The sequence below is a fragment of the Salvelinus sp. IW2-2015 genome, linkage group LG23 (genome assembly GCF_002910315.2).
Source record: "Salvelinus sp. IW2-2015 linkage group LG23, ASM291031v2, whole genome shotgun sequence".
NCBI classification, from domain to species: Eukaryota; Metazoa; Chordata; class Actinopteri; order Salmoniformes; family Salmonidae; genus Salvelinus; species Salvelinus sp. IW2-2015.
In genome coordinates this window covers 14,927,592-14,954,004 of record NC_036863.1, presented here as the reverse complement: position 1 = coordinate 14,954,004, position 26,413 = coordinate 14,927,592, and the positions used below count along the sequence as shown (strand labels likewise).

At 43.8% G+C, this 26,413-nt stretch overlaps 1 protein-coding gene across 1 annotated transcript in view; it reads left to right on the top strand.

The window, feature by feature from the left end:
• Window positions 1-14,363: 14,363 nt before the first annotated feature.
• LOC111950617 (roundabout homolog 3) overlaps window positions 14,364-26,413 on the top strand; it is a 274,399-nt gene continuing 262,349 nt past the window's right edge. The window contains exon 1 of the mRNA XM_023968348.1: window positions 14,364-15,018. Within this exon, the coding sequence (XP_023824116.1) occupies window positions 14,856-15,018 (163 nt within the window). The 5' untranslated portion in view covers window positions 14,364-14,855. The remainder of the gene's footprint in view (window positions 15,019-26,413) is intronic.

Sequence of the window (26,413 nt, the reverse complement as noted above, 5' to 3'; positions counted from 1 at the left end):
GTGAAGCATGGTGGTGGCAGCATCATACTGTGGGGGATGTTTTTCAGCGGCAGGGACTGGGATCCTAGTCAGGATCAAGGGAAAGATCAGGACCTCAGACTGGGGTGACGGTTCACCTTCCATCAGGACAATGACCCAAAACACAAAGCCAAGACAACACAGGAGTGGCTTCGGGACAAGTCTCTGAATGTCCTTAAGTGGCCCAGCCAGAGCCCAGACTTGAACCTGATCGAACATCTCTTGAGAGACCTGAAAATAGCTGTGCAGCGACGCTCCCCTTCCAACCTTACAGAGCTTGAGAGGATCTACAGAGAAGAATGCGGGAAACTCCTCAAATACAGGTGTGCCAAGCTTGTAGCGTCGTACCCAAGAAGACTCGAGGCTGTAATCGCTGCCAAAGGTGCTTCAACAAAGTACTGAGTAAAGGGTCTGAATACTTATATAAATCTGATATTTGTGTGTTTAATAAATTTGCAAATATTTCTAAAAACCTGTTTTTGCTTTGTCATTATGGCGTATTGTGTATATTTTGATGAGGGGAAAAAAAACTATTTACTCAATTTTAGAATAAGGCTGTAATGTAACAACATGTGGAAAAAGTCAAGGGGTCTGAATACTTCCCGAAGGCACTGTATAGAGTATGCTACTCTCTTTATCTTAATAGCTTACAGTTTATTCGCTGTTAGTCAGCACCTCCATACCCCATGTTTTCTTTCAACACCACAAAAGCATGAGCTGGAGCACACCCAGAGAGAAAAGTATTTAGTGTGAAGTAGGCTCCCCATCCCTTTGTCTAATGTAGTAATTTTTAAGGGTCTTGATTTGAGGTACAGTACGATGCACATCATGTTAAATTTTTTGCAAATCTACCATTAACAATAATATAGCCTATAATTTTCAGTATGCAGAAGTTTGAGTTAGTGCAAAGTCAAATTACAATTCAGCCTTTGTAGTAGTATCTGATATCTATACTGTACATCTATTCTAGTTGCACACTGTATTGATTTTCTGCCCTCCTCTTGCTATACCTGAGATAGCAATCCCTACATAATGTCACAACATCGTAGGGCTACTGGATAGGTTTTGATCAGACTATGGTTTCCCACAATACAAACCAATGTCGGTGGGGAAACTATGAATTTATATTTATGCTCTTAGAGGCACAGACTGTGGATTTGTCTCTCGCGTTTCCTAGATGAGTGGCATAATCTCAATATGTTATGAAGTGATCTTGGTCTGCTTAGGACAAGCCAATGTAATTAACAGAAGAAAATTAGCTTTCCTTGTACGTCGGTGTCTGTTTTCTGTTGTATTGCTCAATTGTTGTCGTGTGGAAACATATTCATAGTGACAAAAGCAAGGGTCAAGTAAAAAAACAAATCACCAGACAAAAGTAATTTCAGCTCGCTCATGTTTGGGCCTGTGCTCTGAAAACCTTTCATGACAGAAGGTCAAAACAGGACGRCAACTATGGGACAATAGTGTAGACTAGAGATATATTACTCCTAGCTGTGTCTACTGTACATATCTATACACAGAGGGAAGCCATCATTATAGTTATGACTCCACTATACGCTACTCTGAGGGTTGATGGAGCATCAAATCTTTACACGGGTGTCATAATGAGTTCAATGAAATACTCTATGGCCTAATTACAAGGTTCTCCCATTGTGCTGGAGTGTGTGAGTTAGCTTTCTGTTTAAAGTGTGTGTGGGGGTCCTTGGGGGATCCCACTGAAGGAACGGAACCCACCCTGTCCATCTCTTTGTGCTGTAATCGGCCTGTCAAACGCCTCTCTTTGTGGATGTGTGTGTGTGTGCGTGTGCTCAGCTGGCAGTAGAGCCCTATCCCATCATCAGCTATGTCTTCAGACAGAACCCCTGCTGTTTCAAAAACACTGTCACTGTCCAAGAATGTCAATACAAGCATAAGCAGGCCAAACTACATACCCCATTGTGTTTGCCATCATCCCCATAGTGTATACGAAACGATTACAGCCAAAATCATAGAACTCGTGGTTTAATATAACACTACAGCATGGCTCTGCATTGTATATACTGACTTTGGAAAATGTACTGTATATTGGATAGAGTTGGCCCTTGTGGCGATAACACTTTGATAATCATTCGTTTTGATACACTCAAGACAAGTATTGTAACTGCAAAACAAGTAACACGATGCCACAAGAATGATACAATGGTAGTCAACTTGGAGACCCATAGATCTAGCTGGAGCAATTTGCGACACATCTGTACTGTCTCAGTAAAATGGTGTTCCAGTTTTAGACTGAACAGGGTCAGAGGAATCAATGATTAGTTATGTCACAATCAGTGAGACTGCTCTATTTCCTTACAGCATCAAATGTGGCTTACAAAGACAAAATACACTCAAAGAATACAAGAAATTCCAGTGATAACATCTCAAATAAAAGTTTTGTGCATTGCTCTCCCCACAGCAAACCTTAACACCTCAAGCCACCATAAAGTGAAAACCTCAGGCCCAAAATAAAAGCATCTTCATTACGTCGGTTTCATTTCCTGGAAGGGCACAATTATTAGTCTCAGCACCAACCGGGACACTGGACTAATGGCTTCAGTGTGACAGAGAGATCTAAGAGGGGGAACCGGTGGCAGGGCTCAGCTCGTACCAAGAGAGGACCAGCGGGGGCCGGAGCCCGACCAGCCAGGCCTTTCATTTATCCAACTCATGAAAGGGCCACTCGTCTCTCTCCTAATTGCAACGTAAACTCTATCAAGCTGGGCTTATTGGGGAGGAGGGCGGGGGACTGGCCTCATTTGAAGAGCCTCTATTCCACTTCCCTTCCCCTGAGGACCAGCGGCGGGCTGCAAAATGGACATCAGATCAGATGCAGGAAGCACAACACAGGAGGGAGGGGTATGGGGCACAAGGAGATTTGACTCTCTCCACTCGGCACTCACCTTCGTGTCCCTGCACTGTTTGGATAACTGTGTCAGGAGTGTGAAGAGGACAAAACTAGAAAAGTCTGTGGTAATTTCACAGATGGAATGACCAAACTTTTGAAACTGATAGACTTTGAATGAGTAGTCCAAAGACTTTGAATGAGTAGTCTTTATAGTTCACCTGAAGTTTTTCAAAGTTTGGGCAAACAAACAAATACAGAAATTTGAGATGACAGACAGTGACACATGGACAGACAGTGACGCATTTAATACCGCCTTGCACACTCTTGCCTGCATCTAACTTATCTACTGTAGGGTGAAATCATTAGTCCAATAGTTGCAAACGAGTTTATATTGGACAAATTCAGGTATTTTATCCCCGTTTCGTTTGCTTCTATTTAAGAAACGTTTATCAACAGAATCGACGGAATGAATACACCCCTGATCATGCATAAACGCAGTTCACTTTCATAGCAGCCACGTTGTATTCCTTCTCGCCACTATGCACTCTCCTCCTTTCACCTTTTCCCTTCGTTTGTGGACTTCAATGAACAACACATCAGCTATGTGAACAGGCAACAAAAAAAATCCAAGCTAAACCATGTCATAACCATGTCATAACCTTGTTGTCCCCATATTAGCTAAAGTAACGTCCTAGTCAACATAGCTAATAGAACTAACACGTTAGTAAACCCGCTACAATCATGCAGTAACATTACAGTGTACAGTCAGATAAACCGACGGGCCCGGTGGCAATAAATTAATATAACCAAAAGCTTACCTTGGAAGAGTTCCCGTGTTGTGTTGAATAGTCATAGCCAGCTAACTAACATAGCATCCCTCTGTTTGAGCCGGGTGTTTGAGTAACTAAACTATCCAGCTGCATTTGCTAGCTAAGTAAGTTTCTCTCTTGCTTCTCCTTCATTTTTGAAGAAATTAATTTGTTGAAAACTGGTCAACTATTGTCTTTCTCTCTCTTTGATTCAACTACTCACCACATGTTATGCACTGCAGTGCTAGCTAGCTGTACCTTATGCTTTCAGTACTACAGTAGATTAATTCTCTGTTCCTTTAATTGGGTGGACAACTTGTCAGTTAATGCTGCAAGAGCTCTGATAGGGTGAAGGATGTCCTCCAGAAGTTGTCATAATTACTGTGTAAGTCTATGGAAGTGGGTGAGAACCAAGAGCCTCCGAGGTTTTGTATTGAAGTCAATGTACCAAGAAGAGGGCGGAAGCTGGCTTTCCTCCGGCTACACCATGATGCTACGCTACAGAGTGCTGTTGAGGCTACTGTAGACCTTCATTGCAAAACAGTGTGTTTTAATAAATTATTTGGTGACTTGAATATATTTAGTATAGTTTTATCTAAAAAGGATAACTTTTTCAATATTTTACAATTTTTATGAAATTCACTGAGGAGGATGGTCCTCCCCTTCCTCCTCTGAGGAGCATCCACTGGTCAGCATAGTTAACCAAGCGAGGTCCAGACATTTGCAATTGGGGAGGGAGAAATAATGGGAAAAGTAAATTGAGAAGGAAAGGTTGGCAATATGTCCACTTCATTGTGGTGTCTGTTAATCATTCCCAGATCCCCTCTGGCTCCAATAAGGGAGTATAACAGAGTATAAAAGAACAATTTGGGCTGCCCCAGCTGTGAAAAGCCAACCCATCATGAACACAATAGCCCTGTAGAGGCCACAGTAATTCGGCGTGTGATCATGGACACGCCCCTCTCACCCTGTGTCTTTGTTTAAGTTGGTCAACAGCACATCACCTTGCCCTCCACCCCCTTCAATGGCCAGATGGGTAAATCCATAATGCAGGGAAAAGAGCGGACCCCCCTAGTTCGCCCATGCTCCAACATGGATCTTATAAGACCCCATTACAGACCAATGGGAGCCCCCTTCTTGCCTAATTAAGCGCAGCTATCCCGGCCCTGTGCGCAATGGCTTACCGACCTGGGAGGAGGCCCCTGCACCTGGGGATGCTACCTGTTACTCAGCCCAGCTCATCAGCCCTGAGGAGAGAGCCCCAGCTGGCCAGCCAGCCAGCCAGGATGCCCTGAGTTAGGGATGGGGTGGGTCCATGGCTGGTGAGGCGTGCTGGCTGTGTATGGAGTTGTTTTATGGCCGTCTGTGGGCCGTTATATGTTGTCTTAGGGAAGTCACACCTCGCAGCACACATACCATACACATGCATAGAGACACTTACACTCACTTAGGCTACGTCCACAGATTTTCTCTTATTAGTTCACCTGTACCTGCCTTGTTAACTGGCCATTCTTCCTTGGTTATAAAAGTAATAATTTTCTTTCTTTTGTTTTGTTTCAGAATTGTTTTAACTCATTGTGAGATTACATTTATTTAGCATTCAAACCTTAAATACACTACATTACTAAAAGTATGTGGACACCTGATAGTCGAACATCTCATTCTAAAATCATGGGCATTAATATTGAGTTGATCTCCCCTTTGCTGCTATAACAGCCTCCAATCTTCTGGGAAGGCTTTCTGCTAGATGTTGGAAGATTGTTGCGGGGACCTGCTTCCATTCAGCTACAAGAGCATTAGTGAGGTCGGGCACTGATTTTGGGTGATTAGGCCTGGCTCGCAGTCGGCGTTCCAATTCATCCCAAAGGTGTTCTATGAGGTTGAGGTCAGGGCTCTGTGCAGGCCAGTCAAGTTCTTTCACACCGATTTTGACAAACCATTTCTGTATGGACCTCGCTTTGTGCACAGGGGCATTGTCATGCTGAAACAGGAAAGGGCCTTCCCCAAACAGTTGCCACAAAGTTGGAAGCATAGAATCGTCGATAATGTCATTGTATGCTGTAGCATTATGATTTCCCTTCACTGGAACTAAGGGGCCTAGCCCGAACCCTGAAAAACAGCCCCAGACCATTATTCATCCTTCACCAAACTTTACAGTTAGCACTATGCATTCGAGCTACCGGTGAGCTTTACACCACTCCAGCTGATGCTTGGCGTTGTGCATGGTGATCTTAGGCTTGGAAACCCATTTCATGAAGCTCCCGACAAACAGTTATTGTGCTGACATTGATCCAGATGCAGTTTGGAACTCGGTAGAGAGTGTTGCGACCGAGGACAGACGATTTGTATGCGCTGCGCACTTCAGCACTCAGACCCGTTCTGTGAGCTTGTGTGGCCTGCTACTTCGTGGCTGAGCCATTGTTGCTCCTAGACATTTCCACGTCACAATAACAGCACTTATAGTTGACCGGGGCAGCTCTAGCAGGGCAGAAATTTGAAGAACTGACTTGTTGGAAAGGTGGCTTCCTATGTTGGTGCCACATTGAATGTCACTGAGCACTTCAGTAAGGCCATTCTATTGTCAATGTTTGTCTATGGAAATTGCATGGCTGTGTGCTCGATTTTATACACCTGTCAGCAATGGGTGTGACTGAAATAGCAGAATCCACTCATTTGAAGGGGCGTCCACATACTTTTGTATATATAGTGTATATCGTCTACACAGTGATAAGTATTGAATTGCCACAACCAGGCAGCAGACTCAACTAAGGCCATGGTCAGGGCAAGGAATAGTAAAACCTAATATTTACATTCAAACTGCAACTTTTCCAACTTGTCAATCATTGAATTTGCAGTGGATTTTCCAGTTTGTATTCAAAACATGAAAACCCAAAAAGCCCTCTAGATCAGGGGTCTCCAACCTTTTCTTGCCCAGGGACCCCTCCCAGGCAAACCGCCAACACAGGGATCCCCGTCACACATTAGCAACAAGCAAAAAGACATTCACATGTCTTGTCTTATCATCAGGTGAATGATAATGACAAGGAGAAGTAATTAACATTTTAAATGAATAGATTTGGTAGATAGTTTTTCATTATTTTGACCTCCCCACGTTATAGTTGGAAGAGGAGGTGTAAACTCTAACGTAGCTTTTTATATAGAAAGGGAACTCCAAAAACAAGAGCAGCTGTTTAGATGCTTAAACAAAGGTTAGCCATGTATTGACAAAATGTAAGTTAAGAAAGCTTACCAGCAGCCAGCGGCACTTGCCACACTGGTAGCCTATTCACGGGTGGTTTTTCAAAACCTACTGTATGTCAGATACTCCAGTGAGTGTAATTGGCTCGAATTAGTGTAATTTGTTTAATATTAGGAGTTGAGAAATAAAGTAGATAATTAGAAAGATATTCTACTCTTTTCTACTTTATTAATTTTTTTCTGTTGTTGCTAGCGATATTCCCCTCCAAAAATGCTGTATTTTTATTTTATTTTTGTGGACACAATTGATTTTCACAAGGTTCACTCACCTAAAATGCTTGACCTATTTGAAGTCTGCCAAACAGCAGACAGCACAGTGGGAAAGCAATCAAACCAAAGATCTCTCCCCTTGAAATATCAGGGCTGACAAATAATTCATATTTTGTAACAATCAATACGCCACACTCTCACACTTACACACCACTGTTTTCTCTTTATAGTACTGATTGGAATGAACTGAAATCTTCTGAAGCATTCGGTGCATTGATTGCTTGAAAGCGACCCATCCCAGTGAGTGGGTAAGGTTGTTTCAGACTGGTCATATCAAAGTGTTGCTGCAATGGGTGCAAAGGGCCAGTCTGGAGAAGCACTTGAGAATAGGAGACAATTGCTAAGAGACATTCAGATTTGAGGACGCTAACCTAAGTGAGACATATATGGTCTGCAGTTTTGCTAAATTAGCACTTTTGATTTGGGAGGGGGGGTGGTGTTCTAATGCATATTTAAATGAATACTTAGCATTTTTCAGCAAATTAACTTTTTATGAAATAAGATAAATGGATAGGGAAAGGTAGGGGGTAGAATTTATGAAATGCAAATGTCAGAAGGGTACAAATGACAGGGGTGTGTTTTCCAAGTTAATATCCATGGGGTCGTGGCTAATTGTGTCTTTGTTGTGTGATTACGCAGAGATGTCTCAGGGTTTAGAGTCACTGCTGTCGGCTGGAGCCAGCGCTTTGTTTAACTTCCTCCCCTTGTGGCTCCAAGTGTACATTGGGGCTATAGCTAATGCCCAGAACAACAGCATATAGGTCCTGTTAACCCATCTTCTGCTGGCTTTCCTACAATTACATATTAGAAAAAAAGGACTTTGGTGTTACCAGAACATACCTGTGCTTTTAAACTGCATCGATCTTGAAAGTTTCAGCCATAAGGTTTGCGTTTGAATGCTTTGGAATGAACAGTCAAGTTGACTGATTCGTGACGTGATCGTGCGGAAATGGTGAAATCAGCCATGGCGTTTCCTGGAGAGTTAGTTTGTGAGGCGTGATTGGACACAACCCCCTCAGGAGACAGTGGCCAGCTTGCTCTGGGGGTTCTCCCTCTGGTCTCCCAGCTGAACGTACAGAAGCACCAATTATGCCACCCTGGCATATGGGCAGTGCAGGAGCGCCACTCTAATGACGGTGCATGCCAACTGCTCGCCAGCCGAGGGTCAGCGGCGCTCGGTGTTGTTGCCAAAAAGTCACCCAATTACGAGGCACCTCCTTCCCTGATGGGAGTTGTGGATCCAGCTGTAGAAGGACAGAGGACTCGCGGACATGGCACACCTGCATCCTGATCGCACCATGGGACTGGCTGTCCGTCGCCACCTTCATCCGGCTGGGACCGGGAGGAGGGGGCTTCAGCTGGCTGTCCTATACCCTAGCCCTGGAGCTTCTCAGCAGGGGACAGCCAGACCTGGGCACATATGTTCTGCCCACCCCTAGTTCCACTAAACAGTGTGGGGCCACATCACCACCGATTTTACACATTCAACTGCAGGTGTGAACAGCAGAAGTCTCGTCTCGCTGTTCGAAAGAGCTCAATGATCAACCACACCCCATCTCAGCAGACAGGCAGATCTCTGGGGGAACAAGCTTCCATGGCTATCACAAAGCCAACAGCAATGAGTTGACATGTGTTGGCTCACGGGTTGCCACTTGATATGCTGGCAGACTAGGGTATATGTATATTGTGTGTTGATAGACATATGCCTTGTTTCGTCATTGACTCCAGTACTGTTTGCGCCATGCAAATTAAGATTTTCTTCAAAAGGCTAAGCTCTCTAGTCTAGACACTGCTGACACGTTTGCTGACTACACAACAGTGGTAGGCCTGATTACCAACAATGACAAGACAGCCTACAGGGAGGAGGTGAGAGTCCTGAAGGATTGTTGCCAGGAAAATAACAGACAGTGTGGTGAAGAAGGCGCAACAGCCTCAGGAGGCTGAAAAATTTGGTTTGGCTCCTAAGACCCTCACGAACTTATACATAATCACCAATGAGAGCATCTTGTCAGGCAGTATCACTGCCTGGTACTGTATGACAATTGCACCGTTCACAACCACAGGTCTTTCCAGAGGGTGGTGCAGTCAGACCAACGCATCACCAGGGGGCAGGATATCTACAGCACCCGGTGTCACAGGAAGGCCAAGAAGATCATTTTATTGATTTATTTCACCTTTATTTAACCAGGTAGAATAGTTGAGAACAAGTTCTCATTTACAACTGCGACCTGGCCAAGAGGATCAAGGACCTCAGCCTCCCGAGCCCCGGCCCATTCACCCCGCTATGATCTAAAGGCGGAGACAGTACAGGTGCATACAAGCTGGGACCGAGAGACTGACAAACAGCTTTTATCTCCAGGCCATCAGACTGTTAAACATTCACCACTAGCCGGCCTCCGCCCAGTACTCAACTTGATATGGCTTGAATACATTTTTTAAGAATAATGGGCAAATATTGTACAATCCAGGTGTGCAAAGCTCTTAGACTTACCCCAAAAGACTCACAGCTGGAATCACCTTCAAAGGTGCTTCTACAAAGTATTGACTCAGGGATGTGAAAAATTATGTAAATTAGATATTTCTGAATTTCATTTTCAATACATTTGCATAAAAAAACAAATTGAATCAAAGTTTATTGGTTGCGTACACAGATTTGCAGATGTTATCGCAGGTGCAGCGAAATGCTTGTGTTTCTAGCTCCAACAGTGCAGCAATATATGGATTTTCACAGCCCCTGTGCTTGAGCAAAAGAGACTGAAGTCGTCACAGAGGTCAATATGTAGAAGGTCAATGCAATCGATTCCTTAGACAAAACCCCATCTCTCGGCCTTAGCGGCTTCAATATAGTATAGAGAACAGGTAAAAATTGTCTCAGAGAAGACCAACGAACAACGAAACTGACTTCTCACTCCTTGTCTGGGAGGTTTCCGGAATGCAAAGGTTAGTCAATAAATGATTGCGCTGTGTTTCTTCTCACTTAATTGAATCAGACTAATTGTTGGAGGCTCTTGGGGAGAGGATGGAGGATCGAATGGTAATGAGAGTTCGATTTTGATGATGTTCTCAAGCAGGGGAAGAAAAAACAGTGGACGCCACGACGCAGGCTCTGCTATCGATCTCCAATCTGAGCTCCGAATGGAACACTTCAGTTAGAGACCACTTTTTAAACACTGCCACTCAGGAGGAGAGTCTGGGAAGGAAAAACATGATATGAACTGTCACTTTCTATCACTTCCAAGAGTGACCATCAGTGGTAGGTGTAGATAGAGGATCCAGACAGTACAAATGACAATATGATCAAGATTACCTGGTAGCAATAGCTTGTAATGGCCTTTTCACCTGTCATAGGAATTACATACTGACTGCCATTACATTACATTAATGACAAGCCACATTGAGTTATGACATCTGACGCAACATTATGATGAAGCGTAAGAGCAAGAAGTGGACCTCAAGACCTGACCAGGGAAAACTCCAGGCCAAAGTTATGAGCAATATCTGCTGCACACGTCTTAAAATGTATGCATTTGGAAGAACAAAGCCATTGGCATGCAGTGGCTGTGAGTTTGGACCATGTGCTAATATAACATATTGTTCCTGTGTGTTCTGACCGGGCTGTGCTTTTATTTCTCATCACACTGCACCTTGCATTTACCAGCCAGAGTACAGAGAGTACGGGCTGAATCCTAAACAGTCATTTGACACCACGGGCCCTCCATTCGCCGGCTCGCCACTTCCAGCCAGAACGCTGATGGTCTGTCTTTTACTAGAGGCAAACATGCTCCAAACAATACAACCAAAACTGATCTCCCTTAATAGCGGGAGAGTACATACTCAACACTGTTTGGTAGCCAGAACGCAGTGGCGGTGTAGCGATAAAATGCAGAAGGCAGTAAAAAGTGAATATGGGGTTCACTTTGCATGTGTAATAGAGAAGGAAAGAGAATGTATTCACCAAGCATGATGCTATTGCAACAGAGAACAATAATTACATGATATGCATGGCTGAAGTGAGAAACCAGGGAGCATGCAATCATTACAACGTAATTACACTCATCTTTGCTGTGGTATTTTATTACCAGCTTATTATGGTTGATTTATGGTTGCGATAAAACCGTTGGTTTGGCGCCAAAGATAATTGCGGCCATGTAATAGTCATTTGTCAAAGTCGTTTCAATTTTAAATCAAGCTTTAATGGTGTCAGGTTACGTCAATGCATCTCTTCTGAGATAAGGCATGCAGCAGTGGCATCATTTTCTAACTTCATCTTTGCTTGATTTAAGTGAGTTCATTTTGTTGGAATACTATTTACTGGTTCATTTCCAGGGCTATTATTCGATGGTTTGACAGACAAATGATCGTCTTTGTGAGGCGATATATTGAAGGCAATAATCCACTTCAGACAATGTAATATGATTCCAAATGGGAAGATAATGGTGTGGATGTGTGTCTCCCAGTGGGTGTTCATTGTGCCTGCTAGAAAATAAGACATGGTTGTGGAGGTTCTACTCCTACACCTAAGCAGATGATGGAGTAGTTATCGAATGTGCCTGTGCGTGTCTTAGAGAGAGAGGTCGAGAGTTAGAGAGAGAGAGGTCGAGAGTTAGAGATAGAGGTCGAGAGTTAGAGATGCACGCTCGAAGAGAAGAGAGGAGTGAGTCCAGTGAGAGAGAGAGGTCGAGAGTTAGAGCATAGAGTCGAGAGAGAGAGGTCGAGAGAGGAGGTCGAGAGAGAGATGAGGCCGTACGGAGAGCGAGAGCGGTACGAGAGAGAGAGAGAGGATCGAGAGAGAGAGAGGTCGAGAGCGAGAGAAGGTCGAGAGAGAGGTTCGATGAGAGAGAGGTCGAGAGAGAGAGCGAGAGAGACGACGCTCGAGAGGAGAGAGAGAGTCTGAGAGGAAGGAGGAGGTCAGGTGGTAGAACGCAGAGAGAGATGAGGAGTCGATGTCTCCTTACGTAGAGAGAGAGTTCGAAAGAGAGAGGTGAGAGGCGAGCCCGAGTGTCGAAGAGAGGTGTTGAGAGGAGAGGTCGAGAGAGAGAGAGAGGAGAGGGTGAGCGAGAAGCGAGAGAGAGTCGATGGGAGAGAGAGGTCGAGGGAGAGGGGAGGTGAGCGAGACGAGAGGTCGAGAGAGAGAGAGGTCGAGAGAGAGAGAGAATGCTGAAGACACTCATTCTATCTTTGCACTGCAATTACACATCTTTACTGGTAGACCACATCCACATGTTGACGCTGCCATGTCGACTATCACCTATAGAGATAATCTATGCATTGCTTTCACCTCACCAGCTACTACCGAGGCACTCGAACATCTACACTGGCAAATTGGTGTGAGGTCTGAGAGTGGGGTTGAGGGATGAGATGACGCAATGGCCTTACGCACATAGCCTGAGAGGCTATCGGTCTACTGAATGGGGTCCATACCATCCCCATATTGTACGCTGATGAGAAGCCGATGTGGAATCTTCTGGCACAGCTGCCCCATGAATGGAAGACCCCTTAAAATGAGGGTTCCGGAAAGTTCCCCTGGAAAGGGTGCAGGATGGGGGTCGTCACGCCAACTTTGTAGAGGGGATGGCATCCATTGTCCCAGAGACGGAGCGGGAGGACAGGGGCCCGATGGGGGAAAGGATCTGCTAATAGGAGTCACACTGACGCTGTCAGCAGGGGGCTGCACCACGCGTGACCACCCGGACCACCCCAACACACACACGCGCCAAGTTTAGCGTATTAAGAGACATGCACAAACACTAATTTAGGGACAAAAAAATTCACTAACATATACACATGCACACATTCAGACACATACATCACAAATGTCTTGGCCCACACGTATATATTCAATATTTCTCACAAGCATACAAATACACACACACACACAGCATGCATGTGTAGATATCCACATGCACATACATCCACAAGCCCACATTCATGCATACACATGCACACACATAGGTCTACGTTCATGCATGCACTTGCATTTATTGCTTAGGATAGACTGTATATTCAGTGATCCTCCACTTTGCTGAGCATCACTACACCCTTTAGACTTCACTAATAATCTTAGACACTATTTCACTACTAGTCTTAGACATTGCTTTACTTGATCTGAAATGGAAAATGAAATCATATCTTTCTGTCTTATAGAAACAGTTCTGTAGCAGCTCAGATGTGGCGGCTATCTAAATCACGCTCTCTTATTTTTGGTTTAGTTTTTATAAAGGAGCAGACATCAGCTCGTCTTTCATAGCGAGATGAAATGAGAGTTGATGCCACACCATCTTGTGTTGTTGACCAACCACCAGCGGATGTCTTCCTTTTGTTGTAGAGGTTTTAAATCACATAAAAAGTGATGACATAATGACAAAAGTATCATGAAACATGTTTTATCCCAAAAATGCTGACTGCTGTATATAAATGTTAGACTTATGAAATTAGATTGCAGCGCAATAGCAATTACCTCACTGCATGCCCAATGAAGAGCTCAAAATCAGTTTGGTATTATTGAAATTGTGTTTGACAATGATTCCTCATACATATTTCATAGACGCAACAAAGCATAGTCATAAATCATAATATATACATGTATCAATTGAGCTAGCTGTGATTTAGTCGTCTGACCTAAAACTGCTCCCACTATTATGGAAATACTGTTCTGAAAACATTGTTTGGAATCTAATATATATAAATGCTCATTAATAGTCACAGATAGGAGTGGTTAGTATCAGTTAGTATCAGTTCATGTTTGTTTATTTCACTGCATTTGTCTGTGTGTGCATTCATTTATGGGTGACCGTATATGTCTGCGTGTGTCTATGCCTCTGTGTGTATGCACGTCCCGCTCTGTTAAGACAGTGACAGTGTATTCTCCCTCTCCCCTCCTTGCTCCAGGGATGATTATTAATCCAATAATTAAACATTTATTGCCGACAGCACCTGCTCTCTCTCTCTCTCTCTCTCTCTCCCGGACCCCTGGGGACGCCATCACACCATTCCAGGAAGCTTGAGGATAGGAAGAGAGATAGATAGAGAGAGAGAGAGAGAGGGGAAGGGAGGGAGGGATAGAGAAAGGGAAGGAGGGACACAGGCTGCAAGAGGGAGGGGTGAAAAAAAGAGCAGGCAATCCAAAGGGTAATCAGATAGAAGCTAGATTCTTTCACACTGGCAAGGTGTTTTTGTGCGGCGGCAGACGCCGTGTGAAGTTATGTGATTGCAGAACAAAAGGAGAGCAGGGGAAACAATCCGATGCACTCAGAGGAGGAGAAGAAAAGAAAGGGAAGAATAGAAAGAGGGGTACCCCCCAATGTGACAACCCTCGGAGCCTGACAGTTAATGAGAAAAGTTTTTTCATCTTTTTATCCGCTTTCTGCCTTCCAACCCTTAGACTTTTACCTAAAAAAGACTGTTTTTAAAAGTGTAAGACTTTGCTGAATTACCATTGAATCCAGCGTTGGGAATAAGTGGACATTCATAATACATTGAGGACCCTCATTTAACACTTTTCACACAACGAGAGAGTGGGAGCCAGAGAGTCGCTCATTTAGTCTCTCATAGAGCTGAAAGGAGAGATATAGATCTGAAAGGAGTGATAGAAGAGAGGGACGGTGGTCCCCCTCTTTGACCGCTATAGAGGCAAGATGCTGCGTTACCTGATTAAGACCCTGCTCCAGATGAACCTATTCACAGACACCCTGAGAGACCCGTCTAACAGCAGTGAGCTGCTCTTCAACCTCTCCTCCATCCCCTCGTTCAACACCTCCCTGCTGCTGGACTGGGGCAACTTCACCGCCAGCATCAATGGTGAGTGGAACACTGACATTTGTGAAGGGTGTTTCTCTCTGCTGGCTTACATTGTATGTATGGTGATGTATGTCTGGGGCTTTGTTGAGTGGGTGAAAGAAGAAGTCATTTTAATGTTATCATAAAAGCAAATGTAAAGCCAGCTTCAATGGTGAATAGACAGCGGTCTGCCACTTCTTAATGGTGCCTCTATCAGCTTATTTCCAAAAATGACTGGATGATAAATGTTTTGTCATTGTATAAGGTGCTGTAGGTGTGGGGCTTTGTTGAGTGGTAAAAAAATAAGGAATGTGGACCTCTGACACTTCCCTTATCTGGTGTTTCTCTCTGTTGTCTTATTGCTAAGAATGACTGACTGTTATAAGATGTATCAGTGTATGTGTGTTAAAGCTACTGTATTTGTGTTAAAGCTACTGTATGTGTGTTAAAGCTACTGTATGTGTGTTAAAGCTACTGTATGTGTGTTAAAGCTACTGTATGTGTGTTAAAGCTACTGTGTTAAAGCTACTGTATGTGTGGGGTTTTGTTGAGTGGTAAAAAAAGAAGTAAGAACAAGTAATGTGTTATCATGAAAGCAAATGTTAAGTCAGCTTCAATGGAGAGTGGACCACTGTCTGACACCTCACAATGGTGTGTCTCTATTGTCTTATTACAAATAACTGACTGTCATAAAGTTTATTATTGTATGTTGTGAGGTGCTGTATGGGTGGGGCTTTGTAATGTGGTAATTCTATAGTGTAGAAAGAGGAGTAAGAATAGTTATCTTGAAAGCAAGATAACGGAAAATTACAGACTTTATGTTAATTTATTTCAAAGTATCACTCACTGACTCGCTGACTGATTGACTGACTGATGTGTGGAGCTCTCTTAAGTGTTAATTTGAGTGTAGAGGGAGATCAGAAATAAATAAGGAGCAAAGAGTTGGCATGAGAGAAGATATATAATCTGCTGACTTTGATGGATGGGCATTTTAAAATGAATTTGATATTTGAATATGAAATTATATTTTATTTTGCAGTTTAACGTAAAGATAGCTGTTATTTGTCTGTCATTATAAATATTTTGTCTTGTAACTTGTTTAAATTGGAGTGAGACAAGATTGAATGAGAGAGTTTCTCTGCCTATAGCAAAGAAAGATGATGCATTGTCTTTAGTAGACTTATTCACAATTTAACATCATATTTTTGGAATCTCCGATTATTCTGGCAATTCTCACATAGAAACTTAATTGGAAGGAAGAATGTTTGACATGCTTTTTAAATTTGTATCACAGATGTTTTTGGGAAAATCACGATGAAAGTGGCCATTTTAGGCCCTTTTTAGACCTATATGCCTCCTGTAAGACCCTGTGATCTGTGAACCGTACATGATACAGACAACATCTTGGTGTCATTATTATTATACTCATTATAGTGTGCACTGTGCTCTAACATATGGAGTATGTCTAGATTCTGAAATACACATTTTCCAGTGGTGTAAGATACTAAAGTAAAAATACTTTAAAGTACTACTTAAGTAGTTTTTTGGGGTATCTGTACTTTACTTTACTATTTATAAATTTGACAACTTTTACTTCACTACATTCCTAAAGAAAATAATGTACTTTTTACTCCATACATTTTCCCTGACACCCAAAAGTACTCATAATACCCAATTCACACACTTATCAATAGAACTTCCCTAGTCATCCCTACCGCCTCTGATCTGGTGGACTCACTAAACACAAATGCTTTGTTTGTAAATTATGTTGTGTAGGAGTATTGGAGTGTTGGAGTGTTGGAGTGCTGGAGTGTTGGAGTGTTGGAGTGTGCCCCTGGCTATCCGTCAATAAAGAAAAATGTGCAGTCTGGTTTGCTTAATATAAGGATTTGAAAGGGGTTCATACTTTACTTTTGATACATTTTAGCAATTCCATTTACTTTTGATACTTAAGTATATTTGAAACCAAATACTTGTAGACTTTTACTCAAGTAGTATTTTATTGGGTGACTTTCACTTTTACTTGAGTCATTTTCTATGGTACCTTTACTTTTACTCAAGTATGACAATTGAGTACTTTTCCCACCACTGATATTTTCACATTAATTTATTCAACATAAAAAAATATTTATATGAATATCAAAAAAAAGAAATTCCTCTCCCGCTGGCGTGGAATCGACCAACAGGCAGCTAGGCAAACGGTGTAATGTGAAGCTCCTGCTGTGCCCTGCTCCTCTGGCTCCTATAATGAGGGAGTAGGGATAGGAAATGGGGAGGGGAGAGTTGGGGAGGAGTTAAGTGGAGGGAAGGGTGTGTTCACCTTGATGTTTCTCTAATGAGCTCCCCTGCTCTGGGTGCACCAATCAATATTGTAATACTGGCCAACACACAAACACACACTTCCTCTCATGCCTTGGCACTCAAGGTTATGGGCTTCCCATGGTCAGGTATATAGGCTATATCATATGTTATGGTTGGTTTAAGTTGCAGTCTGCTGTATTCTGAGGATTACACTGGGGAGTTGAGAAATTGCTGTTGATAGATGTTGACTGAAGCAGTTTTATCATGGCAATTAATACTATGATTGATCTGACACGATTTTTGGTTTATTTATTTATTTTTTGCATTTTCTTTCTTCACTCTATATTTCACCATGTCACAATCTTTTTAGTAACACAATCTTTTGTATCCCTTCTCCCCCCTTTCTTCTCAGAACACGTCTGACATCTTGACTAATAGTCTTTTTGTTTGATAAATATACAGCTTGGCACTGCAGATTGATGTTTGTGAGTTAGAAAGTGGCGTGGGGAGGGTTAGCGTGTGTGTGTGTGTGTGTGTGTGTGTGTGTGTGGTGTGTGTGTGTGTGTTAGTGTAGGGGGTGTATTGTTGGAGGGGCAGGGGGGCTGTATTTTAAAGGCAAACGTGTGGGAAGTAAATGCAGCCTCCCAATAAGCTGCTTATCTCAGCGGTGGGCGCGTATAGCCTCTCTTTTTCCCTCTCACCTTTTCTTTCTTCCCTCTGTCCATCGGTCTCATCACAGAGCCCTAATGGAGTGCAGATAGAGATGGAGCGGCAGTCCACTCCTCAGATCTATAGGAGCACAATGAGGGAGGCGTGTGCCGACTGCCGAGGCAAACAATCTATTGCAGAGGGATTGACTGATGTCAGCACTGCAGATGCTATCTGAAGCCTTTATTAAATGTGACTCTTGTTTAGATGAGCTGATATTCAATGTGGTGATCCGTTTGAGCTCGAGAGCCGAGAGCCAGTCGAGTTCTAACGATCATTCGACAGGCTCCAATACGATAAGTTTAGAGTGTAAATTACCGATGTTGTCTCCAAGATAACTATAGCTTTACAGATCAATGTTGCCATGTTTGCCTACATTACTGAGAGAAGCATCACACAGTAACAATGGTATAGTCCTTGCTCTACTAAACCTGCCAAGAGTAGGGGAACTAGACAAGCTAGAGAGTAATAGAGCCACAGGATGACAAGGACAGGTAGAGGAGCCCTGAAGGTTAGGAGGTGTCAGAAAATCTTTATGGACCTCAGCAGCATAACTGTTGTCTGGTGTATTGGGCTTCATTCCAGGAATGTAAAGAAGGGACTCATTGTGAGCCCTGCTCTTAAAGACACCCTCGCTCTCCCGCTATATCTCTTTTTGTTTTTTCTTCCTGCTGGTTCTCCAAGCCAGGACTGGAGGACCAGGGGGCAGTCAACCAAAGGGTGCCCAGGCGAGAAGCTCGACAGCGGGGCAGAGAATGGACAGTCTGCTAGGGTTCCCTAGAGCCTCATCGACTAATGGAGAAAATCAATGTGGCCCAATAACCAATCCTGGAAATAATGGTGAATTTGTTCAAACACAGTCTATATTGGACAACATCGGATTGGCAATAGTTTATCCATTATTGTATCTATCTCTCCCTCTCTGACTCTCACTTTCCTCTCTCACTATTCCTYTCTCTCTATTCTCTTTGTTTGACAATGTTGTCTGCGTAGTTCCAGTCCCTTTATCGCACATAGACTATTGCGATTCAATGGGATTTGTTGGGTTTGCGCATTCAGCAGTATTGTTGATTGATGTTCTTATAGGGGTGATGGGAGGATCGTATTTGGAGGCATGGACTGACTTTTGTGGGCAGAGATAGCTGTGTTTGAGGAGGCTCACAGTAAATATTGCCGTTTGTCAGGCTTTAGACTGTTTCTGGTGACTGCTTTTTTCTATTATCGTTCAAGCACATGATGTATTCCTTTTGAGGTTGTTCTTATGACCTCCAGAAAGTAGGGTTGAGGTTGCTGCCCTATGTACATAGACATGGAATCACTGGTAACTTTAATAATGGAACACGAGTCACTTTAATGTTTACATGCTGTTTTACTCATTTCATATGTATATACCATATTCTACTGTATTTTAGTCTATGCCACTCCGACATTGCTCGTCCTAATATTTATATATTTCTTAATTCCATTCTTTCACTTTTAGATTTGTGTGTATTGTTGTGTATTGTAGTGTATTGTATTGTTGTGAATGGTTAGATATTACTGCACTGTTGGAGTTAGGAACACAAACATTTCGCTACACCCGCTATAACATCTGCTAAATATGTGTATGTGACCAATAACATTTGATTTGATTTTGATTTGGAAAATTCTGAAATAGTTTGAGCTTTGCCATATGAGTCTGTGTGTGAGTGTACATGTGTAGGCTAATTGACAGGTTTGATTGTACACATCATAATTACAACATGTCAGCTAAACTCCTATGCTTATGTGATCTGGTCTCCCGGGTGGCGCAGTGGTCTAGGGCACTGCATCGCAGTGCTAGCTGCGCCACCAGAGTCTCTGGGTTCGCGCCCAGGCTGGGCTGGGTTCGCGCCCAGGCTCTGTCGCAGCCGGCCGCAACCGGGAGATCCGTGGGGCGACGCACAATTGGCATAGCGTCGTCCGGGTTAGGGAGGGTTTGGCCGGTAGGGATATCCTTGTCTCAGTATGTAAAAAAATAAATAAAAATAAATAAATATATGTTATAAAATGTATGCACTCTACTGTAAGTCGCTCTGGATAAGAGCGTCTGCTCTTGGCCGGTAGGGATATCCTTGTCTCAGTATGTAAAAATGTAATAAAATGTATGCACTCTACTGTAAGTCGCTCTGGATAAGAGCGTCTGCTAAATGACTAAAATGTAAATGTAAATGATCTAACTAACAGACAGCCCTAGTCCTAAATGTTAATACTTCCTGTTCAGAGATATCTTCAGGTTTTTAGCAAATGGATCCTATAGAAGCCTATAGATTGTGGAGGAAATCGTTTTCAGTATTAAAACCTTGACTCTGTGGGAGTGTAATCCCTGTGCTCTAATTAGGGATGTGGGTGTTGGGGCGAGGTGGCCAGCATGCGTGTGTGTGTGCTAATCTCTCTGTGCTAATGTGGCCATTTGTCTGCTCATCGAGATCAAGCTCCCCTTTGCGCTCTTTCACCGAGCCATATCAACCCAGGTCATTCATTCCACATGTTCACCATGTGAGAGTGTGTGTGTGTGCGTGTGTGTGTGTGTTTGTGTGTGCGTGCATGTGTGCTGTGTGTGTATGTGGCAATTATCTCTCAATATGCAAATCAAGAGTGTGAAAGCTCTGACTGTGTCCAATCTGTTTTTATCCTTAAATAGTCATGACAGAAACAAACATCTAATTTTATAAGGTGTTCTGTACATCAACTTTCTTGTTTTGTTTTAACTCGACGGGTTCAATTTGCAGCTTTAGAAAACACTGAATTTAAAACGTAAAAGTTAGATCCGAACCTGCTGTGCCCTGACACTACTGGGGAGCGCAATCAGCGTGGCATGGTTGTGATGTGTGTCCTGAAGGAGGAGCGCTGAGTGGGTGCACACACTTCCTGTGCCAGAGCACTCCGTGGTGTCTGTCAGGTACGAGGTGTGAGAACACACTGTCAATCTGTCAGGGTGTGTATATTGTGCTACACTGACTAACTGTCGACCCCCTGCATTACCTGGCTCTGGCCCAGCTCTGACAGGGAGAGAGGGAGGAGAAGAAGGGAAGAAGAGAGAGGTGAGCTGCATAAATTGTGTCTTAATTGGGTCCATATTGGATACAAAATTGTGGACGACATGAACTGATGCACTATCACTAGTATGAGACAAAGAGAACGACAGGGAGTCAGAGGGAAAGAGAGAGAAAGACATAGTTAGAGAGACAAACAGTGAAAGAATGTTAGCGCAGTAGTGGCGCCTCACTGGCACTTCGCCACTCCGGTATTCCTCATGTATTCACTTGGAATGGGTGGTCAGGAATGCATTATTAATGGAATGCTGAAGAGCTTTTCTGAAGCCAAACATGTTTATGCATACTGCAGCCAAGGACTGGGAACGCCAGGTGTCCTCCCCTTCTCTTTGCCTCATCTCCCCACTCTCCCAAAGCCTGCCATTAGTAGCCACAGTGGCACACACACACATGGACCCACACACACATACAGATCCACGCGCACACAAAGACATGCACACGCGCGGGCACACACACACAGATGCACATATGCTCTTACACCTACACACATGCACTGTTCATAGACAGCATGCACCAGATAAATCGTGACCACCGTCATTAAATCTGAACTTTTCCAGTCTTCTGTTGCCAGTCATGATACTCGGCACAGGGCTAGGCTCTGGGACTTTGTAGTAAGAGAGAAAGAGAATGACTGATTAATAGGAAGACCAAGTGGCTGCTGGCTACCTAGACTGGCAGGCCCAGGCCCATAGACCAACAGAGAGCTTTTTATTCCTCCCTGTGCCATTTCAATAGAGACCTATTATCATGGTTAAGCTGAAGAAACAGCACCTGATATTCCATAGTAAGGTTCAGGTTCAAATATCACAGTTTTGTCATGTCCAGTGCCAGACAGATTCAACAGAATTTTGTCAAATTATTTCAAATTAATATTTGTGGCATCCAAATCAAACCAAATGCTATCATGTACAGTAGGCTACATACCTGTAACTACTGTCTTTATCCATCCATTCAGACATACTGTAGGATCTAAAGGCAGAGGCTGTGACAGTGGTTCTCTGTTGGGGCGGACTTGTTGCTTCTTTTCATTCATGCACTCTGGTCTGGGAAGGATCTGGCCTGACAGAGAAGGGCATTACCATTCATTTGACATGTGATGCTATCACCACAGAAAGCAAGGTTGTCTCATGTCTACTCTGGGTAATATCATGGGACACTGGGGTTAAGCAGAAAGCAGGGCCATAACAGCATACGTTATCTTCCTCCTTGAGCTTCCTTCTTCCATCACTATCACTACTCTCCATCTCTATCTCTTCCCTCTATCCATCTTCTCCTCTCCCCCCTCCCTATCTCTCTCCCTCCCTTCCTATCTCTCTCCCTCCCTATCTCTCTCCATCTCCTCCAGCCTATCTTCGCATTATCTCAATATCCCCTCCACGGCGTCAATCTCCTCCAACTGGGCAGGCTATGAATAACATTGTGGCAATAGAGTCATCTGTCCGGGAAGCCGGAAAATGACTGTTGTATCATCCCTGACTGAGTCCGAAATGGCACCCTATTCCCTAGGTAGTACACTACTTTTGACTAGGACCCTGGTCAAAATAAGTAAACTATGTAGGGAATAGGGTGCAATTTGAGATGCAGACCCTTTCTCTATCTGTCTCTCTATCTGAGGGTGGGTGAGCCTCCTCATCTGCCTCCATGAGCCAGGCACTCACCACTGCCATCGCCGCCGTGTCGCTCACCCTGACAAGCTAATCCCAGGGTCTTAACCCCCACCTGTGATGATATAACCCCCACCTGTGATGATTGCAGAATTATGTACATAACCTAATGGGAATGGAAATGAGGCGGCTCTACCGCTGCAATCTGCATCTGCATGTGTGAAGGTGACGGGCGTTATAAGGGGTAGCGAGCTAGCGTCGGGCGAGATGAGACAGAACTTGGGCGTCATGATTGTTATTGATATAATAATGCACGTTTCAGCAACTTACTCAATTACGCTGAGGATTTCTTTAGGAGGTGAGGGGGCGGAGTAGGGTTGCGTCCCAAATGATATTCTATTCTCTATGTAGTGCACTACTCTTGACCAGGGCCCTTAGGGATGCAGCTAAGATTGAAACGTGATATAGTGGAGACTGCGGTAGGATTTATTCATGGCTGTTGTAGGTATTAGTGTCATATTGTGACAAGCGCGTATCAGGGAGTTGTATTGGTGCTGCCATAGTAATTGTCAGGGAGGAAGTGCCACTCCGTCCAGGTATTAAAAGGACTGTGATGTTATGTGCACAGGGGGATGGAAATGATTTGTGTGGTGTGTTATTGGGATGTGAAGTGGTGGGATTTTACAGAATGTGTTGGGTTGAATAGAAATGAGGGGAGTGTTAGCTAAGTGCCCTTCAGATATTGGAAGACCTGGAGTGTGTGTGTGTGTATATGTGTGTGTGTGTGTGTGTGTGTGTGTGTGTGTGTGTGTGTGTGTGTGTGNGTGTGTGTGTGTGTGTGTGTGTGTGTGTGTGTGTGTGTGTGTGTGTGTGTGTGTGTGTGTGTGTGTGTGTGTGTGTGTGTATGTGTGTGTACGCACATATTCATGCATGCTAGTCAGACCCATAGTAGCAGATGGTGACTGTATCAGACTCTTTGTCTTGCTGCAGTTTTTAAGCTCCTGTCAATCATCTCATCAATACTATAAACACCATCCCTCCCTCCTCTCTCTAATACATGATCACAGTATGTCACTATCTACTACAAATATCCTCTGCTGTCGTAAAACACTAGCCTTTTGTATTTAATCAAATGATATGTAAAAACTAACCAGTTTTACTTTTATGTTCCTCTGGTCTGGCCTATTGGGGCTATCTTGTCCCAGTATCCACTTGGGATCTCACCAACAAGCAGGATGTCAATGCAAGTGAGGGGGTTAAGTGTGCTGATGACGCCAGAGGGGGTCGTGCCCCTTGACCCTCCCCTGATCCCGCCTAGCACCCATAACACAGAACACGGGGGTTCATTTATTTTCCATTCTTTGACATAAGCTAATGACTCACCCTCCATCTCAGTTCCACAGAGTCCCCCCAAACCTCAGCACCCGCGGCAGTTTGGTCATACAGTACACCGCAGGGCTTTGAAAAGGAGCCCAGTCTTTTGTCTGTGACATCTGCCTCCACTATTGTTATTCTAATGGCTACAATCCCCCAGTGGATGTGGGCTTGTGTTTGCACCACCAGGCCAGTGTACACAGTGCAGATGCAATGTGTGGGGCTTCAAAGCATGCACCTTGCCTGACATTATGTGCATGGACACACACAGTCCAACACTTTCACATAGCAATACATACAGTATACTCAGAGACCTTGACTTTTACGTAGAAAAACACGTCAACACTTCCATATTCAGGCACACTCATGCTGCCAAGATACCTATTCATATTTCACATTCACACCACAATATCGTCACCAATTATTTTTGGGAATTCCACACTTGAGAAGGAGCACTGATACACCCACAATGTCAAGGGAATTGGTTATGCATGCTTGTTCATACTCACTCATACACAAAACAACACCATATGCTGAAATCCAGCATAACACTTTCTGTACAGTGCTAGAATCAAGTTAATGCAGAATTTAAATGGGAAGACTGCATGACTGTAGCCTATTGCTGCTTTGATGACTTATGATTGTCCAACAACAACAACAAGCTACACTCTCCACTCTCGTTAAAAGCAAGAGCAGCAGCATAAATTATAACATGTCTCTCTTTCTACTGCAGCAGAGTCTTTCGAATCTGTACGGCCGTTCCGGGCAAGTCATTTAAAATTACACACACCCGAGACCCGCGACAATCATATCAGATCAAACCCAGACTTGTGACATTGTTCAGAATTCTGGATCCGGACCTGCTTGGGTCCCAGATCTTATCTCTGATATTCGGGTACAGGTGGATCTGTGAAGACCTCTACCTGCTACCGTCCTCCCTTCCACTGTTATGTTCAGCTCATAGCTGTTTTCTTTGTCTTTCTGATGTTTGGTGGTCAAAACAAGAGTGTTATAACAGTTTGAGTCTGGACAACTCCTCCCTCTCTCTCACTCTGCCTCTCTTTCTCACTTTCCTGTTAATGTCAACTCTCCCAGCTCTTACTGACACCTACCCATGAGTCCCCTCTCTTTCCATTTATTGTAACCAGCGTCATCACTAGGGTGACCACAGATCCCGAATTGTGCGGGACAGTACCGCATTTTGTCCCTTTGTCCCTTGTCCCACAACAAAACAATCATGTACCGCATTTGATCAATTCATTAAAACAACACTAATAAAAAAAGTTGATTTGTTGCATATTTCAGTCAGACTTCCTATTCATTTGATGAGAATTGACATTCCAACCTCTATCTTGCAGTCAAGTTGCGCTTATGACAAGATATATATCATAAAGTAGGCTACTGGTGGTGTTTAACACTTCTCAAATTGAGATCTGATATTTGCACAGTGCAAGACGAGACGTAGGTGGGGGGCTGCCTACACTGTCTGGCGAATGTCCTGCAAAATCATCCCGTTGTCCCGCATTTTATTTAATTTCCCCCCCTTTTTCGTAGTATCCAATTGATAGTTGCAGTCTTGTCTCATCGCTGCAACTACCCTATGGACTCGGGAGAGGCGAAGGTCTAGAGCCGTGCGTCCTCCAAAACATGACCCTGCCAAGCCGCACTGTTTCTTGACATACTGCTCGCTTAACCCGGAAGCCGGCCACACCAATGTGTTAGAGGAAACACTGTCCAACTCACGACCGAAGTCAGCTTGCAGGCGCCCGGCCCCCTACAAGGAGTTGCTAGAACACGATGAGACAAGGACTTCCCGGCCGGCCAAACTCTCCCCTAACCCGGTCGACATTATGCCAAATGTATATATCTTTTTTTTTAAATGTAGTAATTTATTGTACCATTATTTAACTAGGCAAGTCAGTTAAGAACACATTCTTATTTACAATGATGGCCTACCCTGGCCAAACCCGGACAAAACTGGGCCAATTGTGCGCCACCCTATGGGACTCCCAATCACAGCCGGATGTGATACAGCCTGGGATCGAACCCAAGGCTGTAGTACACCTCAGCACTGCGATGCAGTGCCTTAGACCGCTGCGCCACTCGGGAGGCCTGCATTTGGGTATTTTGAATGTGGTCACCCTAATCCTCACCCACTGAGCACCGACCGACACCGGACGTCCATGGATGTTGAAAAGTAGTTGAAATTTGGTCAGTCCAACCTGGTATTGATGTTAACGTCCATAGACAGACCGGACTGGAGCAAATCGGAATCTATCTATCAAAGACGTATGTTTCACAAGTTTAGATAGTACAGTACAGTGAGTAGAGCACAGTAGAGCACAGTACAATACA